The sequence below is a fragment of the Rhamphochromis longiceps genome, linkage group LG11, assembly GCF_057381845.1.
Source record: "Rhamphochromis longiceps isolate RC_006_pf linkage group LG11, R_longiceps_female_GT1.1, whole genome shotgun sequence".
Taxonomy (NCBI): Eukaryota; Metazoa; Chordata; class Actinopteri; order Cichliformes; family Cichlidae; genus Rhamphochromis; species Rhamphochromis longiceps.
In genome coordinates this window covers 39,611,048-39,628,867 of record NC_140567.1, presented here as the reverse complement: position 1 = coordinate 39,628,867, position 17,820 = coordinate 39,611,048, and the positions used below count along the sequence as shown (strand labels likewise).

General features: G+C 49.1%; 1 protein-coding gene across 1 annotated transcript; it reads right to left on the bottom strand.

The window, feature by feature from the left end:
- Nucleotides 1-89: 89 nt before the first annotated feature.
- On the bottom strand, nt 90-17,452 carry LOC146660059 (immunoglobulin superfamily DCC subclass member 3). The gene is made up of 14 exons (XM_085421947.1): nt 17,280-17,452; nt 13,424-13,729; nt 13,175-13,319; nt 12,964-13,094; nt 10,499-10,636; nt 10,247-10,405; nt 6,073-6,238; nt 5,729-5,979; nt 5,323-5,487; nt 4,514-4,702; nt 4,323-4,430; nt 4,122-4,245; nt 3,933-4,032; nt 90-3,805 (listed from the first exon to the last, which is right to left on the bottom strand). Exons 1-14 carry the CDS (start codon nt 17,335-17,337, stop codon nt 3,725-3,727), a joined length of 2,121 nt encoding a protein of 706 aa, XP_085278073.1. The 5' UTR covers nt 17,338-17,452; the 3' UTR covers nt 90-3,724.
- Nucleotides 17,453-17,820: the final 368 nt, after the last annotated feature.

Below are 17,820 nucleotides of genomic sequence, written 5' to 3'. Positions count from 1 at the left end.
TTGGTTTTTATGTGTCTGAACAGCAGAAATTAGGACAGAGAAACAGTCTGTGGAGAGAATCTGCAGCACAAACAGGAGGCTCTGAATACGCGAGCTCAGAGCTCGGTTTAAAAAGCAGTTTAAAGCTTTGGGTGCTTTTATTTTTGTGACACATTATTCAAACATCTTTATAGAAAAAACAGAATCATTAAAGCATCATTTCTCTCATTGGTTCTAGGCTTCAGTCACTACGATCGCTACATCTCAGGTTTAGTTTCTACAGTGTGTCGACAGCAGGAGGTGGACTCAGCTCGGACAAACAATAAAACAGGTTTTTATGCACAGCATGGCTTTGAAATCACATATGGCTTATGGGTAAATATGGCTGTTTAATCAGAGGCTCTACCTTCAGCTTGGAACAGCTTTTATAACTCTACAAATATCTTCATATCAGCTACAAACATAAAGAATCAGAAAAAAGTCAAACTGGAAGAATCATAATATTATTAGAATAAAAATACAAATTTTAATGTCTTTATTTTGGCAGCTTTCCTCTTTGCTGCCAAACGGCAGCGACGGAAAGATAAGAATGAACAGAAAGCGGAAAGTTCTAGAAAAAGAACAAACTCAACAAAACACCTGAAAACTTTACTTTTAGAAACAATCGTCTCATTTCGGAGCAGAGATGAAGACAGCGGGGAGCTCTGCGACCTCTGACCTTTGACCCTGAAGACAGCAAGGAGGGTGTTTTGTTGAACTGGGGGAGGAGGTCAAAGGTCCAAAATCAAAGACACTCTGACACAAAGATGGCTCACGACAGTTTTCACCTACGCTAGGGATGTCGAACTCCAGGCCCCGAGGGCCCTGGAGGTTTTAGACGTGTCCTTGATCCAACACAGCTGATTTAAATGCCTAAATGACCTCCTCAACATGTCGTGATGTTCTCCATAGGCCTGGTAATGAACTCATCATGTAGTTGAGGTGCGTTGACTGTGAGATCCAAAACCTGGAGGACACTGGCCCTTGGAGTTCCCCACCCTGACCTACACTTTGGCACAGTTTACACTCTGGTCTGTTAAGTCTGGGCTTTAAGGAGGAGCGCTGGCTCCAGGAAAAAGGTTGAGATTCTTTTCTGCATCAGTGCGACTTAAAACATCCTAAAAGGTTTTAAACAGAAAGCAGTTCAATAGCATTCAAATATGACCCTTTATTTATGGGTGAAAACGATATTTGAAACAGGTGTTTTCAGGTATAGATCTCCGCATGTTTTAGGAAGTGAGTCCTGAACAGATGAGAAGAGCGAGGACTTCAGAAAATGATCACCACTGCCTGTAACGCAGGTGATGAAGGTTCTTTAGAGGACGGAGGAGAGCAGCGTGAGTAGAAAGAAAGCATTGAGAACCACAACTGTCTCAGCCGAGGACCACAAAGCACTTTCACATAAACTGTTATAGTGACGCTGCAATTAATGAGGGTGGAGGTGAGGCCAGAGAAGAACAGAGTTCCTGTTCTCCATGGTTTCTGCCATTTGTAGAGATAACTGTTGATTACACGGTTTTAAATGGCGAGTGATGGTGGTGCACCAATCAGCATGCACTTTGTCACTCAGAGAGTAAAAGTCCTGAATTAGCAGCTAAACAGGTTCCAAGAACTTTGGCAGTTTGTACTTCCTGCAGTGTGGAGTGACCACAGCTACGAAAATGTTCCCGCAGTCCAAAAGCATCTATGGTGGCGTCATGGTTTGGGACTGCTTCAGTGCATACAGACCAGAACAGCTCACCATCACTGATGGAATGATGGATTTGGACTGAGAAGCAGGACATCTGCCTGTGGATTGAATCGTGCAGCAGAGACAACAACCCTCAGCTCACAAGGAGAACATTAAAGAAACGTTCAGGTGAGGAGATGTGAAGCTCAGAGTCCTCGGGGCTGATGGCCAAGCACAGCGTTCATGTACTCGAGGTGATACCGGATCATTTTCATCAGCAAATCCAATCTTTTCATTCTGTTTTTCTACTCTTTTAACTTGTTTTAGATAGCACCAATGCCAAAACATCAAAAACCAAAAAGAGTTCAATGTTCCCTGCAGAGAGAAAATATCATTTATGAGTTAAATTTGAAGAATGTATGTTTGGAAGAAGGACACGTTTCTAAAACATGGACGATTTTTCTCTGTTGGTCTGGAAAATGTTTGCACGGATCAGACACGGGACCTGGTCCCGGTCACAGAGGGCTACAGTAAAGTCCTCAGGATCAGGAGGTCAGGGGGTCGGAGGTCACTCGTAGAGACATTAATCCGCACAGAGTGAGCATGCTCTGTGGCGTAAATACAAACATAATATCTGGATATTTCTGAGCTTTTGGTCAGCGCGGCTTTATCCTTCATTTATTTGGTTTTCCTGACAGCTCATCCTACCACGACATAAGAAAATATACTTTCACTCCTTTTTCCAAAGTCTTTGTGTGAGACATAAAATGTGATGGCGAGGAATTATTTTGGTTTTGTTTGTTCTTCGACTCAGACAGGAACTGGAGTGAAAACAAACAGGAAATGCAGGTAAACTAGTTTTTCTTTTCTTTGGAAGGCATTCAGCTCATTTTAAATAATATTTGGCTGAACTCTACAGAAAGCTGCTCTTCATCTATATTCATTTGATGCATTAAAATACATCAGAGGTCAGTTTAGACATGGCTCATGGGGCTGTACACACCTGTGGGCAGGTAACGGGAAGTGGAAGCCCTTGAAAACATAAAAAAAATTCATTGAAATCGGGACAGACAAGGCCAGAGATGTCCCACACTTTCCTGTCTCACCTTTCCCAGGTGAAGCAGTCAGATCTTCTCAGGTACAGAGCTGCTCTTCCGTCCCTCATCAGCAGAAGCAAAGATGTCTACAGACAGCGAGGGATGGATCCAGAGCAACGAAGCCAAGGTCTCGTGGGCAAAAAGGTTAAAACAGGGAAAAGGTCCCAGAGGAGGCTTTTGGTTTGAGGTAGGTTAGCTTGACCTGCAGCGGGAGGCTAACAGCAATTTAGAGGTTTGGCATGAAGCCCGAGGTAGCTCTCTTTGGGGGGAAACAGTTTGGTGGAGGAGTTGGAGAGGGGAGGGGAGGAGAGGCAAGCCGACCGTGGGCCTCATCCACATCCTGACCGGAGGCGAACGCGACGAGACAGACAAACACTGAAAGGCTAAAGCGGAGCAGAGGAGCGTTAGCGTCCTCTAAGGTTACCTGCTGACCAGAGAAACAATAATTCCCTTTGGCTCTGGGCCTCTGAGGACCGGCAAACGGCAGGTAGAACACCTTCTCAGGTGCATCTCAGAGGCCCGTCTCTGGTCAAGCCGGCAAAAGGCCTCATCGTCTCTGGAAACTCGGCACCGTCGGTGACTAAAACAAAATGAGCCCAAACTAAAGAAAAAAGCTTTTGGTTTCAACAGGAAGTAAGCATCAGCATCTGAACGCACAGGGGGAGGAGCCAGAGTCATGTGACCAACAATTTGTGTGTTTACAGGTGAAGAATTGCGCTTTGGTTTTGATCTGGAGACAACCTCATTTGGGATTGGTGTCACAGCAGTCAAGTTCAACGGGTTCAGTCTCCCTGTGGGATCAGACGCCACCTGGAGCTTCCTCAGACAAATCATCATCATCATTATAATCTATGCGTTAATCTCTTATCCTAAATGTGGTAAGGAGGAGAGAAGGCGCCACAGGCCGGCGTCCGGGGGTGGGGGGGAAATGTGTGGTGTTTTATCCGGTGCCTGTGCCCAGGTGAACAGGTAGAGCAGGTTCAACCATGACCATCAATGGAGGAAGGGTGGAATCGCATCTCTGTAGGCGGAACAAGGGAGAAGGGGGTCATTGACAGGAAGGTGTTTCCTCAGGCAGGTATTTGACCCCGAACTCTGGATCAGGACCATCCCTTAATAATCATCCAGGCGTGTGTGTGTGTGTTTACCTGGCTGAGCTCGAAGCTCTCAGGTGTGTGGCCTTTAGGACCACTGACGCCATTCAGAGTGGGTGGAGTCTCCCAGCTCTCCCCCTTCCTGCAGAAAAAACTGAGCACAGAATACAGTGAGAATGATGAAGACGATGATGGCGGTGGTGGTTGTGAGGACGGTGAGGACGATGATGGTGAAGGCCTTACTTGCGTCTGTATGCCAGCAGGACGAGCAGCAGGCAGCAGAGGATGCAGGCTAGGCCACTGTGAAGGCCGACCAGCAGAGCGGACGTCGAGCTGTCAGCCTGATCGCAGTTACAGCTTGAACCAGCTGAGGGCGACAAACATCACATGTTACACTGCTTCCATTGGTGACGGTGTGCAAGAGGTCAGAGGTCAGGCTCCTACCTGCTGCAGCTCTCTCTCCCTCTGCCAGAGATACAAGGCGGCGGTTGGACGGACTGTCTCCGTTCCCGTTAAACGCCACCAGCTGGATTTCGTAAATGGCCGCCGGCTCTACAGGAAGTAAACAAACAGATTATCACAACGCTGTATCCACTTCCTGTCGGGCTGCCTGTACACACCAGCCTCATACTCACCCAGATGGGAGATGGTGTGGGTGTTGATGTGTGCTGGGAAGGTTTCCTGCCCCTGCACTTCTGGGTTGGAAACACTGCGGTACTCCAGTCTAAAGCCCTCCAGCTTCCCCGGCTTGCTCGGAAGCTCCCAGTACACCTGCATGGCGGTCTGGTTCAGGACCTTAGTGAAGAAACTGGGAGGACTGGGAACTGTGGGGCAGACAGTGCCTGCGGTCATTCACAGAGACAGCATCTCCAAAACGTTTAAACATGGTTTTATTGTGATCAGAGCAGGTCTACCCCACCCCAGGCCCGCACCTCTGAGGTCAAACCCTGTTCATGACATCAACACATCAAACAGTGTTTCTGCATTCATCCTCTGAAACATAAAGATGGTGCTTAAAGCCTCAGGCTGGGTGGGTGTGCCCTCTGCTGGCAGATGTGTGGAGCTGCACCATCCTTCTATCAAACGTCTGATCAGATTACTGTTCACTAATATGAAGCCAATCCTTCTCTTTGTGTGTGGTAGGAAGCGCTGCCCTTACACCGATGCATCTTTACCAGAAACTTTTACCATCCTACAAATCTACAGCTTCATCAGCTCCATTCAGGACCAAGCTGCAGACCTTCATAGCAGGCTTCAGCTAATGTTTTCACGTCATTGTGAGTAGATCTGAAACACCTCGTGAACTCAGACCCAGGAGATTACTTTTAGGTGGAGGTCCTTTTCCGAGGCTGGAATGCTGTGGCACCATCTTCAGATGGCGAGGTTTTATAGATATTAGATATAGTGTGAGTGTTTTCAGTGTTAGCAGTCAGAGGTGACCTACCACCGCCCAGCGTGCTGGCCATGATGCTGTCAGACTGCTGGCTGCCTCCCAGCGCCGAGTACGCCTTCAGGTAGATGGAGTAGGTGGTGGCAGCTTCCAGGTTGCTGAATTCGTGTTTGAAGGTGGTTTTACTGACGGCCTCCTGCAGCTCAGCACTGTCCGGCTCTGAGGAGGTCACAGATCAAAGGTCAAACAGGTGAAAGCAACCACAGTCGGTGATGGTGCTGCAGACTGATTGATTGGGATTATCGGTTACACGCACCAATCAGTCTCCAGGCAATCAGGAACCAGTAATTATGCCCCCACAGAGAAAGTTCATATCACGTCATTACCCTTAAATCTCATTTCTAGTCTCCTCACACGGACGATCTCAGACTTAAAAATACCAACCCCACCCTTCTCTCACCGCCCAGTTTCCTGATGTGCAGGACATATCCGATGATCTGCTGGCTCACATGTTCTGCCGGCTGGTCCCAGGTCAGCTGCAGGCTGCTGGAGCTCAGCGCCGCCGCCTGGAGGCCGCTGGGGGCCTCGGGCAGCTCTGAGCCCTGGCTGATGGCGAGGCGAGCGCTGGCCTGATTGGTGCCAGCGCTGTTTTCGGCAATGCACTGGTAGATGGCTTCATCCTCGGGGGTGATGCGGGTGATGGCGAGCGTCCTGCAGGTGGTGGCAGAGAAGAGGTGGGACGTTAAACCGTGCAGTAACCTCACAGAGAGAAAGACCTTCTGAGCGTAAACAGAAGGATCTCACGTGTTCCCGTTGGTGAGCTTGACGTTGCCGCTGGGTATCAGCAGTTTGCCATTCTTCAGCCAGATGAGGTGGGGGTCGGGGACGCCGGACGCCGTGCAGCTGAAGACGGCGCTGGCCCCTGCTGGTCTGGAGACAGACTGTGGCCACTGAACAAACTCTGGAGGAGCTGCGGTCCAGAAGACAGAGCGTTACAATTTCAACACAGGGCAAACCTGAGCTGGTGGTTTACCCTCTGAAAACTTATTCTCTGTGAGGCCTGTGGGGGGATGTGCCGCAGCACCATCACGAGTGGAGACGACCAGGAAAACTGTCAGAATCAGACAGACTGTCATGATCCTGGGTCTTTTGACCCAGCGTTTTAAGTTTGAGTTTATTTTGTTCATTAGGTTATCTAAGTTCATTTGTTTATTAGATTCCCCTTGTGTTTCCAACCCCTGTTAAGTCTCCCTTGTCCTTCATGTGCTTCACGTCTGTGTTTCTTATGTTGTCATGTTTGCGTTTCATTATGTTTCCCATTTTATTTTGAAAGAGGTCCTGTGTCCCTGCATTTTGTTTTACTCTTCCCCTGTGGTGTTGTTATGTTCTTGTTGATCTACTGTGCCTTTCTGTTCCATGTTTCAGATCCCTATGTTCTGTCTCCTCAGTCTGTTAAGTTCACGTCTTGAGTCCCGTCAGTGTGTTTCCTGTTTTACTTTCACAGTCTGTCCTATGTTAATGTTTCTAGTTTTGCTTCCCTTGTCTCGTCCTGCTTAATTACTCCCAGCTGTGCTCTCCTCCTGTGGCTCATTCCCCCTCGTTATCCCTCAGTGTATTTAAGCCCCATGTTTCTCTTTGTCAGGGTTGCGTCCTCCCTCATAGCTGTGTGATTTTTCCCTGTGGCTCCTTGTGCTTTAGTTTTCCTAGTTTAGTTTTGTGTTGTTTTTCGTGTCCCACTCCACGCCAGAGATAAAGCTGTGCTTTTTGAGTTTACTTTTCGTCTCTGCGAGTTTGCGTTTGGGTCCTACTCTTGCCTGCACACAGCCGTATTGTGACACAGACGTGCTCATTTTATCTAAAGAACCTCAGAAATACCACAAGTGAGGAACGCTATCAAACATCGTAGCAGCGCCGTAACGGGGAGAAAAGCCACGAGCCCAAGGTCAAAACGCTAACACGTATTTAATTTATATTTAATGTAACTGTAACAGAGGTTTATACATGTCTTCAAAGGTGATGCTGAGTCTTTGGAGCCACCTGGTGGATGAATAACTCGCTACATAAAGCTAATCACTAAAAACGCATCATGTTATCATCACACGCCGTGTCCTCAGAATGAAAACTTGAGCTTGTGTCTCTGTTATCTTTGAACAGCACTTTGACCTTTGACCCCACCACCACATACACACACACAGACACAGCTGTCTGTCTCCACCCACTTCATCTCCATGGCTACAGGGAAACCGTACACACACATCTCTGTCACCCCACAAGAGCCCCGCCCCCTCCCACTCTGAATGGAAAGAGGGGGAGGTCAGGGGTCAGAGGTCACAGGGGAGGGGAGAGGGATGAATAGGAGTCATTTATAAAAGTGTGTGTGTGTTGCTCTTGAACTTGGGGTTCTGTATCTTAGGAGGTCAACGGTCATTATCCCTCCACAAATAAAATGTATTTATGTGTCCACCCCCATATCTGACACACACACACACACACACACACACACACACACACACACACTTTTTATCATTTTTAGCAGGACTGTATTTTGTGTATTTGTACTTTCCTATTTTCTGTTCTGTTTCTGTGTTGTTGTTGTGTGGGCTGTACGCCAGCCTGAACGATGCACGGCAACAATAAAAGACTTTATCTTTAAAAACTCTTCTGATTAAACTGCTGAGAATATTTTTGTTCATTTTGCGTCTCCTCGCTTTTATTTTCGTGTCTCTGATTGACATGTTTGTCACGCGTGCTTTTTGTTTGCAGTTAGTTTCACAGTGGCACACGTGTAAAACGATGAAGTCGTCTTTGTAAAAACAACTCAGATGTGATAAAATGATAACTCACACCAGCTACAGACAAGAAAACGACGCACCCTGAAACTAACAATAGAAATAAGCTGAATTAAACACAACAATAATGATAATAATAATAATAGAAGAAATGATTTGATGTTAATGCGTCTGTCTCTGATGGGAGTCACGTGGACGTGTCGGTGAAAAGAAGGTTGTTACGGTGGCTTCTTCTTCCTACTGTTTAGGTCTCTGTGGGCGCTGCCGCTGATGATGTGTGAGCCATCTCCTCTGGATGCTGTTGTGTAACAACATGTTCGTCACATACTGTGTGAGTGGAAAGCACTTTGGGTGTTAGTTTTGTTTTTTGTTTTTTGATTTTCGGATTATGTGATGGTTTCAATTACTTCTATCGTTGTAAGTATTCTTCCCTTATGACTTGGATGTAAATTAAAATACTATTTCAGTATCTAAGGCAGATAACCTAAGTATGAAGAATGCTTACATGATGTACATATTGTGAATGCCTGCTTTTGAAACCTTAATAAAAATATGAATTAAAAAAAAAAAAAGGAAAGCACTTTGGGTGGTTTTACTTGTGCGTTAAGTCAAACTGACTTCAGATGGGTGCATGAGGGATGAACCCTTTCATGCAGGACAAGGAAAGCTGGATCATCACACAGAGCAGGAGCCGCGGTCGGGTTTAGACCGAGGCTGTCTGTTGTGGCCCTGCCCGTTTGTGCACTCGTGTTTTTGTGGTGAGGACAGTCTGCAAGTCTGAGTGTCAGAGTGACAGACGGAGTTTCAGTGGGAATAAAGTCCTCATTGTGAAGTGGGGTTCTTCTCATGCTAATCCAGATTCTCATGAAGCTCTCAGTCACACACACGTTCACAATGGGCCTGTGTGACCTCTGACCCCTCCTCCTACATGACCTCTGACTGAGCTGCAGCTGAGCGAGCAGGACAGGAGTCCCTGAACGTCTCACACGTCTGCGTGGAGCTGCAGAGGAAACTCTGATCGGAACCACATGGAGTCCTCGGGGCTGTGCGCTGGTCTTTCCACCGTGTGTGGGAAAACACTGTGCCTGCTGCGTAGATGACACATGGCTGCACGCACCCAGAAACTGCAGGAAAAGCTGCAGCCAGTGCGTTTTTCTCCCACAAACTCACATATAAGATCATCAACACCTCACGGTTTCAGAAACAAATGCGTCTGACGCGCTCACGTGAACAGGAAGTGAACTCTGAGGTGCTGCTGTCACCTCTCTGATTTACAGAGAGGGTCAGAAGTCACATGTTGGGGGTGAAGAGTCCGACAGCAGCAGGCTGAACTGAACTCGACACACAACCAGTCAAGTTCAAGAGCTGACAGATGAACACACACGCACACTGCATGTGTGTTTGCACACTCGACATGATGAGGTGGAGCTGAACAGATGGAGCGGTTGCTCTGCAGCTGCTCGCCGCTGTGTTCGCAGGAAGTCTGCCTTAGGCTTGTTCTGAGGATCTTATTGGTCAGTAATCGTGTTCTTTCCTGTTCCACCTGAGTGCTCGAAGCACTGCCTCATTCACACATAACACCAGCACTTTTTTCTGCACCTGTACTTCCTGTCTGACGTCCTCACTCTGGTGGATGCATCTGAGGGCATCTTTCCCAGGAATATTTGGGACTGAGTCACCGATCTTCCTATTAGTGGATGATTGGCTCTACATCCTACGCGCCCAACTTTCAAGGAGAAGTGTCAGTCATGAAGGAGCAGCAGGTTTGTTTCAGTCTGCACACCAATCATTGATGAGGGGCCAGCAAATCAGACTCGCTGCCCGCCATCTGAGTCACTTCAGTACCAAAAGCTGCTCCTTCAGGAGAACCAGAACCAGAACTCGCTTTGAAAGGAGGACAGAGAATGACTCATTTTCAACCAGCAGCAGTTCCTTCATCGCTGTGCCTGACCGACTTTCTCTGATAATCACAACCATTCCGAATGGATTTGTCTGAAACTTAGTGTGAATAGAAATAAAGGTTTATTCAAACAGAACAGACGCCGTACATCCAGAAATGTCCCTCAGTCTGAAGATCAAAGATCTGACCTGCAGGACTTCTAAGGTGAAAAGTTTGAATGTTTAAGGTGAGGACAGCTCGGTCACATTTGGCCAGCTGATGTGTTGTTGCTGTGTGCAAGCGTACCTACCTTGTACAATGAGGCGTCCAAGCGCCGTCCTCCTGGACCTGCTGCCCGGTCTGTTAGCCGAACAAACGTAAACGCCTGAGTGCTGCAGAGTGGCATCAGAGATCATCAGGTTTCCTGTTCCCAGAACCTGGATCCCCTCCACGCCAATGGACCGGCCGTCTGACCGCACACAGACACCATCATTAACACAGCTGATCTTAACAGGTAATCAATACTAATGATTGGATCAATGAGTGCAGGAGGAGGCGTTACCGAGGCGACTCCAGGACACGATGGGCCGGGGGTTTCCTGTGGCAACACACTCCAGGATGGCGGTCTGGTGGACATTGATGGTGAGGTTCTGAGGGCCGGACAGGATTACGGGCTCCTTGTAGATCCTGGATCCTGCAGCTGTGTCCAGAAGACCAGAAACACTCAAAAACACCCCAAGACTCTGTTTACCCTCACTCTAGACTCTTTCTACCCTCAGTCCGGACTGTTTCTACCCTCAGTCTGGACTCTTTCTACCCTCAGTCCGGACTCTTCTACCCTCATTCAGGACTCTTCTACCCTCAGTCTGGACTCTTTCTACCCTCACTCTAGACTCTTTCTACCCTCAGTCCGGACTGTTTCTACCCTCAGTCTGGACTCTTTCTACCCTCAGTCTGGACTCTTTCTACCCTCAGTCCGGACTCTTCTACCCTCATTCAGGACTCTTCTACCCTCAGTCTGGACTCTTTCTACCCTCAGTCCGGACTGTTTCTACCCTCATTCAGGACTCTTCTACCCTCATTCAGGACTCTTCTACCCTCAGTCTGGACTCTTTCTACCCTCAGTCCGGACTCTTCTACCCTCAGTCCGGACTCTTTCTACCCTCATTCAGGACTCTTTCTACCCTCATTCAGGACTCTTTCTACCCTCAGTCCGGACTGTTTCTACCCTCAGTCCGGACTCTTCTACCCTCAGTCCGGACTCTTTCTACCCTCAGTCCGGACTCTTTCTACCCTCATTCAGGACTCTTCTACCCTCAGTCCGGACTCTTTCTACCCTCAGTCCGGACTGTTTCTACCCTCATTCAGGACTCTTCTACCCTCAGTCCGGACTCTTTCTACCCTCAGTCTGGACTCTTTCTACCCTCAGTCCGGACTGTTTCTACCCTCATTCAGGACTCTTCTACCCTCAGTCTGGACTCTTTCTACCCTCAGTCCGGACTGTTTCTACCCTCATTCAGGACTCTTCTACCCTCAGTCCGGACTCTTTCTACCCTCAGTCTGGACTCTTTCTACCCTCAGTCCGGACTGTTTCTACCCTCATTCAGGACTCTTCTACCCTCAGTCTGGACTCTTTCTACCCTCAGTCCGGACTGTTTCTACCCTCATTCAGGACTCTTCTACCCTCATTCAGGACTCTTCTACCCTCAGTCTGGACTCTTTCTACCCTCAGTCTGGACTCTTTCTACCCTCATTCAGGACTCTTTCTACCCTCAGTCCGGACTCTTTCTACCCTCATTCAGGACTCTTTCTACCCTCATTCAGGACTCTTTCTACCCTCAGTCCGGACTGTTTCTACCCTCAGTCCGGACTCTTCTACCCTCAGTCCGGACTCTTTCTACCCTCAGTCCGGACTGTTTCTACCCTCATTCAGGACTCTTCTACCCTCAGTCCGGACTCTTCTACCCTCAGTCCGGACTGTTTCTACCCTCAGTCTGGACTCTTTCTACCCTCAGTCCGGACTCTTCTACCCTCAGTCCGGACTCTTTCTACCCTCAGTCTGGACTCTTTCTACCCTCAGTCCGGACTGTTTCTACCCTCATTCAGGACTCTTCTACCCTCAGTCTGGACTCTTTCTACCCTCAGTCCGGACTGTTTCTACCCTCATTCAGGACTCTTCTACCCTCAGTCTGGACTCTTCTACCCTCAGTCCGGACTCTTCTACCCTCATTCAGGACTCTTCTACCCTCAGTCCGGACTCTTCTACCCTCAGTCCGGACTGTTTCTACCCTCAGTCTGGACTCTTTCTACCCTCAGTCCGGACTCTTCTACCCTCATTCAGGACTCTTCTACCCTCATTCAGGACTCTTCTACCCTCAGTCTGGACTCTTCTACCCTCAGTCTGGACTCTTTCTACCCTCAGTCCGGACTCTTCTACCCTCAGTCTGGACTCTTTCTACCCTCAGTCCGGACTCTTCTACCCTCATTCTGGACTCTTCTACCCTCAGTCCGGACTCTTCTACCCTCAGTCCGGACTGTTTCTACCCTCAGTCTGGACTCTTTCTACCCTCAGTCCGGACTCTTCTACCCTCATTCAGGACTCTTCTACCCTCATTCAGGACTCTTCTACCCTCAGTCTGGACTCTTTCTACCCTCAGTCCGGACTCTTCTACCCTCAGTCTGGACTCTTTCTACCCTCAGTCCAGACTCTTCTACCCTCATTCAGGACTCTTCTACCCTCAGTCTGGACTGTTTCTACCCTCATTCAGGACTCTTTCTACCCTCAGTCCGGACTGTTTCTACCCTCAGTCCGGACTCTTTCTACCCTCATTCAGGACTCTTTCTACCCTCAGTCTGGACTCTTTCACCCTCACTCTGGACTCTTTCTACCCTCACTCTAGACTCTTTCTACCGTCAGTCCGGACTCTTCTACCCTCAGTCTGGACTCTTTTTACCCCCAAATCGGGCATTCAGTCTTTAATTATGTGAGTTTTGCCTTACAGAACCTTGCCCTCAGTTTTGTCTTACCAGTGACAGTCAGCTGGGCTTCGTGGCTGTAGCGAGTGTTGGCGATGTTTGAGGCGATGCAGCGAAACAAACCGCTGTCAGTCCGCTGAACGCCGGTGATCTGCAGCACGCCATTAGGAAGCAAGGTGTACCTGTACACAAAGCATATACAAACAGGCTTGAATCCTTATACGTTAAAATTTAATCTCATCACACTTCACTAAAGACATACCTGTGGTTATCGGTGCTCAGTGAGCATCTGTCTTTCTGCCAGGTGATGTTGGCCTCTGGGATACCATTCACCTGACAGGTGAGTCTGGCCACACCCCCTACATCCACATGCATGGACTCTGGGTGAGAGAGGAACTTAGGGAGGGCTGGTGGGAGGTGGAGAAGAGACCGTTAGTACAGGTGGGTCACATGTGTGTTACTGTGAGGTTTGTTTGATGTTTTTTGTGTGTTTGGGTGGACGGCAACTCACATGCGAGCTGGACGCGGGCCTTGCGGCTGACCAGCATGCCATAGCGGTTCTGCACTGCACACTCGTACTCTCCGGCATCCGTCTCGTTGCTCTCTCGTCTCTTGGAGAAATTTCTGATGAGCAGCGTGCCGTTGGTGAGCACTGTTGCTCTGGTACCAGTCGCTATGGGAACCCCGTTGAGTCTCCAGGTGATAGCGATAGGCCCCTCCCCCTCCACCTGACAGTCCAGCATCAGGGGACGGCCCCTGACCGCAATAACATCACCAGGCTCCTTCAAGAAGGCCAACTCCAACGCTCCAAGCACACCTAAGGGGAAGCAGGAGGGTCAGGGGCGGAGTCTCAGTGCACGTTTCTGATGGTGAAGCAGGTTTAAAAACACAAACACTCACTGACAGGAGGCAGATGTGGAGATGAGGGTTATGATGATAATAAGGGCGAGGAGGTGGCAATGAGGTGGCGATGATGATGACTGGAAACACCTGCCCAAAGCAGTATCCAGGTGACTCCGGCAGGCAGAACTCAGGGCTCGCGTTGACCCTCAGGCTATGATGAACACATGAATGTGACGATGGCAATGATGACAAAGATGGCAATGATGTATATGTACTGAAAGAATCAGAGCCAGTGTTTGTTATAAATAAACTGGGAACGTTAGAAGACTGCATGCACCCAATTATAATCAATCAGGTCTGTCACACAGACTGAGGTCTTTAAATTACGTGTTACTACACCTCTCATCATCTGAAGGCCTGGACTGAACAAGAAGCAGAAAGCAGCGGGGCTCAGGTCTGCAGTGTGTTGTTTCCATCACGTGGTGAACGAACTGCTACAGCGCTTTCCTGCTCCACCTCAGAGCAATTTATACCACACATTATTTCTACAGAATTCTTTCTGTGATGGATGTGTCAGAGAGCAAAGTGGACCTAACATCTTGTCCAGGGATATTTGGCATGCTGGAGCAACAAACTAAACCGCCACCTGCTCTACAGCCACCCCTCAAACACAGCACAGATCAGCCTCTCTGCGGGCCCCCTCAGATAAAGACCAATGCAGGTCTTGTGTCTGTTTATTATGCTGTTCAGTGAATGCATCGTTCCTCCTCCTCCCTCCTCTGGCCCTTTTCAACTTGAACTTGGTTGAGGTGACTTTCCCAGGCTCCCCCCCTCCTCCCCATCGCCTCTTTGAGAGGATGCTGTGGGAGGAAAGACTGAGTCTGGCAGCAGGACCAAATCCTTTAGTGTGAACGACGACAATAGAGAAACAAAAGTTAACCAAGACACAACACCCCACCCCCAAAGGATCCCACAAACAACCAAACACACCAAACCCTGCAGCTGCCGGACCCCAGGACGCCTCCAGGCCTGCAGCTCCTCATAAACATCCATCACTTCAGCCTCTTTATACAGCTTCACGCTTGTTTCCACAGACTCTGAGCACAAATCACTCTAAAGGCCAATTTCATCTCCTTGAAGAGGAGAACAGGAAAACATGTCAAAATCTTCCTTCAGCACCAACACCGGGCTGGCACAGGGCCGGCAATGGGCCCACATCACTCCTCTTTATAAAAGCAACGATGAATCCTGATGACGTCACGTCAGGAAAAGTCAAAACTGGTTTAAACAGGAAATCATCAGCACGAGATCGGACCCGACACCATGTAGGTGTACAAACCAGGTGTGGACCGTTCACACCTTTTGGTGTCCCGTGACAACACATCTGGACCACAGCAGGGCGTGCTTTATGCCAGGGGTGTCCAACTCCAGGCCTCAAGGGCCGGTGTCCTGCAGGTTCTAGACCTCACCCTAGGTCAGCACACCTGAATCAAATGATTAGTTCATTACCATGCCTCTGAAGAACTTTAAGGCATGTTGAGGAGGTCATTTAGCCATTTAAATCAGTGGACACTTCTAAAACCTGCAGGACAGCGGCCTTCGAGGACTGCAGTTGGACACCCCTGCTTTATTCAGACTGTGACTCGATAAAGAAGCCGATGCAGTTCTGGCCACGGATCAACCCAGAGGCGTCTTTATTCTGGAGGACGTCAGTGGACACAGACAAATAACCTGGATCGTGGGCAGTATTGTGTCTCGTGTTCAGCAGGTGTGTGATAGCGAGTCATGCTCACAGATCACGACTCAGAAAAACATCAGCTGATGTTTCAAACCATCGAGCTGCTCAAGTGAAGCATCTGATGATGATGATGATGATGATGATGATGATGATGATAAGGAGGAGGAGGAGGAGTTGTGATGGAGGTGGAGGACAGCTGTCTGATCAGCTGATGATGTCACATGTCTCCTCCTACAGGATTTAATCCTTCGCCTCCCATCTGGGTCCCCGCCATGGGGGTGGGGTTTTTAAGACACTGGAGCAGACAGTCTGCCCCCCACCCCTACCCCCCGTTTAACCCTAACCTGCCCCCTAAATCCCCTGAACTGAACTGAACCCCCCGAGGCCTCTGCAGGTCATGAGAGCTGCCCCCCCCCCCTCCCTTCCATTCTGCGGTGTGATGTCACACGCCGCTCTGACCGTGAACTTCACGGTTTCATGGTGCTGACAATGGATTCCCCACAGACACGGGAGGTCTGAGCCCTGAGAACCAGACTGTTACCCTGCCCACCCCCTTCCAGGTCACATGTCTGCATCTGCCGCCGACCCCACCCCCCACCCCATCCCACTACTGCTAATCACGCCAATTAACAGTCTGAGTTTTGTTTACCAGCTCGATTTTTACCAGAGTGCTCAGGTGTGCCAATCAGACCCCCACAGACCTGCACAGACCCCCCACAGACCCCCACAGACCCCTACAGACCCCCACAGACCTGCACAGACCTGCACAGACCAGCACAGACCCCCAGAGACCCCCACAGACCTGCACAGACCCCCACAGACCCCCACAGACCTGCACAGACCTGCACAGACCAGCACAGACCCCCACAGACCTGCACAGACCTGCACAGACCAGCACAGACCCCCACAGATTTGCACAGACCTGCACAGACCCCTACAGACCCCCACAGACCACCACAGACCTGCACAGACCTCCACAGACCTGCACAGACCGCCACAGACCTGCACAGACCAGCACAGACCAGCACAGACCCTAACAGACCAGCACAGACCCCACAGACCTGCACAGACCTGCACAGACCCCCAGAGACCAGCACAGACCCCACAGACCTGCACAGACCTCCCATCAGCTCTTGGGCGCTCTGGGTCATCAGCTGACTGACAGTCTGGAGAGTTTCTCGCTCTCGACACATCATCAAGTTCAACAACAAAACACACTGAGCGCGCTCAGTCTACTGCATAGAAATGAGTCTGATGAATATGAACGTGACCTTCTGTCCTCATCACACACACACACACACACTGTGGTTTCATAGAGATGGGAACTTTAAACCAAACTGGAGTTCAGAGCCTCACAGACACACTGGGACCAGTTAAAACCAGTTTATTATGTTTTACTGTCCAGAAAGGAGCCAAGAAAACACCTGAGAGACTGTAAACAAACAAAGAGAGGAAAACAATGATGGAAGAAATGAAGGCATAATCAAAGATATAAAGAAGAAAGGAAGGAATAATAGGTGACCTTTCAAAGTTAAAGGAAGAAACAAAAGGAGGCATTAAAGGAAACAGGAAAAGGAAAGGAAGGATCACAGAGAATTACAAGGAATGAAGAAAATCAAGCTTTTATTGCTGTTTTTCATTTTACTGTCACGTGACTTCATGTCTTCTCATTCTGAGCTATGACATTTTTTCAGATCTTTCATTTGTGGTTTTCTGAATGAGCTCTGCCTCATCACACGCTATTCTGTAATCTAACTGGTTTAGTCAGTGTGAGTGTGAGTCTGACCTGAGCAGCAGAGTCCCTCCAGCAGCAGCAGCAGCGTCCAGCTCCACGTCTTCTTCATGCTTTAGGTTAAATCCAGAACATCAGATGCACGCAGGTCTCAGCACTGCTCTTCTTCCTTTGCACCTTCTTCTTCTGAATCTGAAACCTGTGCAGCTCACATGCGCTGCTGAACTCTGCAAGTCTGACTTCAAATTGAGCCTGCACTCAGGGGCTGAGGGGGAGGAGCCTACAACGGGGGGCGGGCAGGGAGGAGAGAGGAGGTGGGAGGAGGGGAGTATGGGAGAGGATGGAAATCAGGAAACCAGACCAAGGAAATGAAGGAAGGGGTTCTGCTGGCTTTATTTTAGTAGAAGTCTGAATTGACTCGGGTGTGCAGGTGTGCTGCAGGCAGGTCCTCACCTGTACCTGCTGCTGAGGTGCAGACGGTACGTGTTTGAAGACAGCAGCTGATAAGGCGGCACTGACAGCGGTTTTTTGGTTCAGTCTAAACGCCCACTTCCTTCAGCTCAAACATCCTGCTGTGGTCTCACTCTGTCCAAAC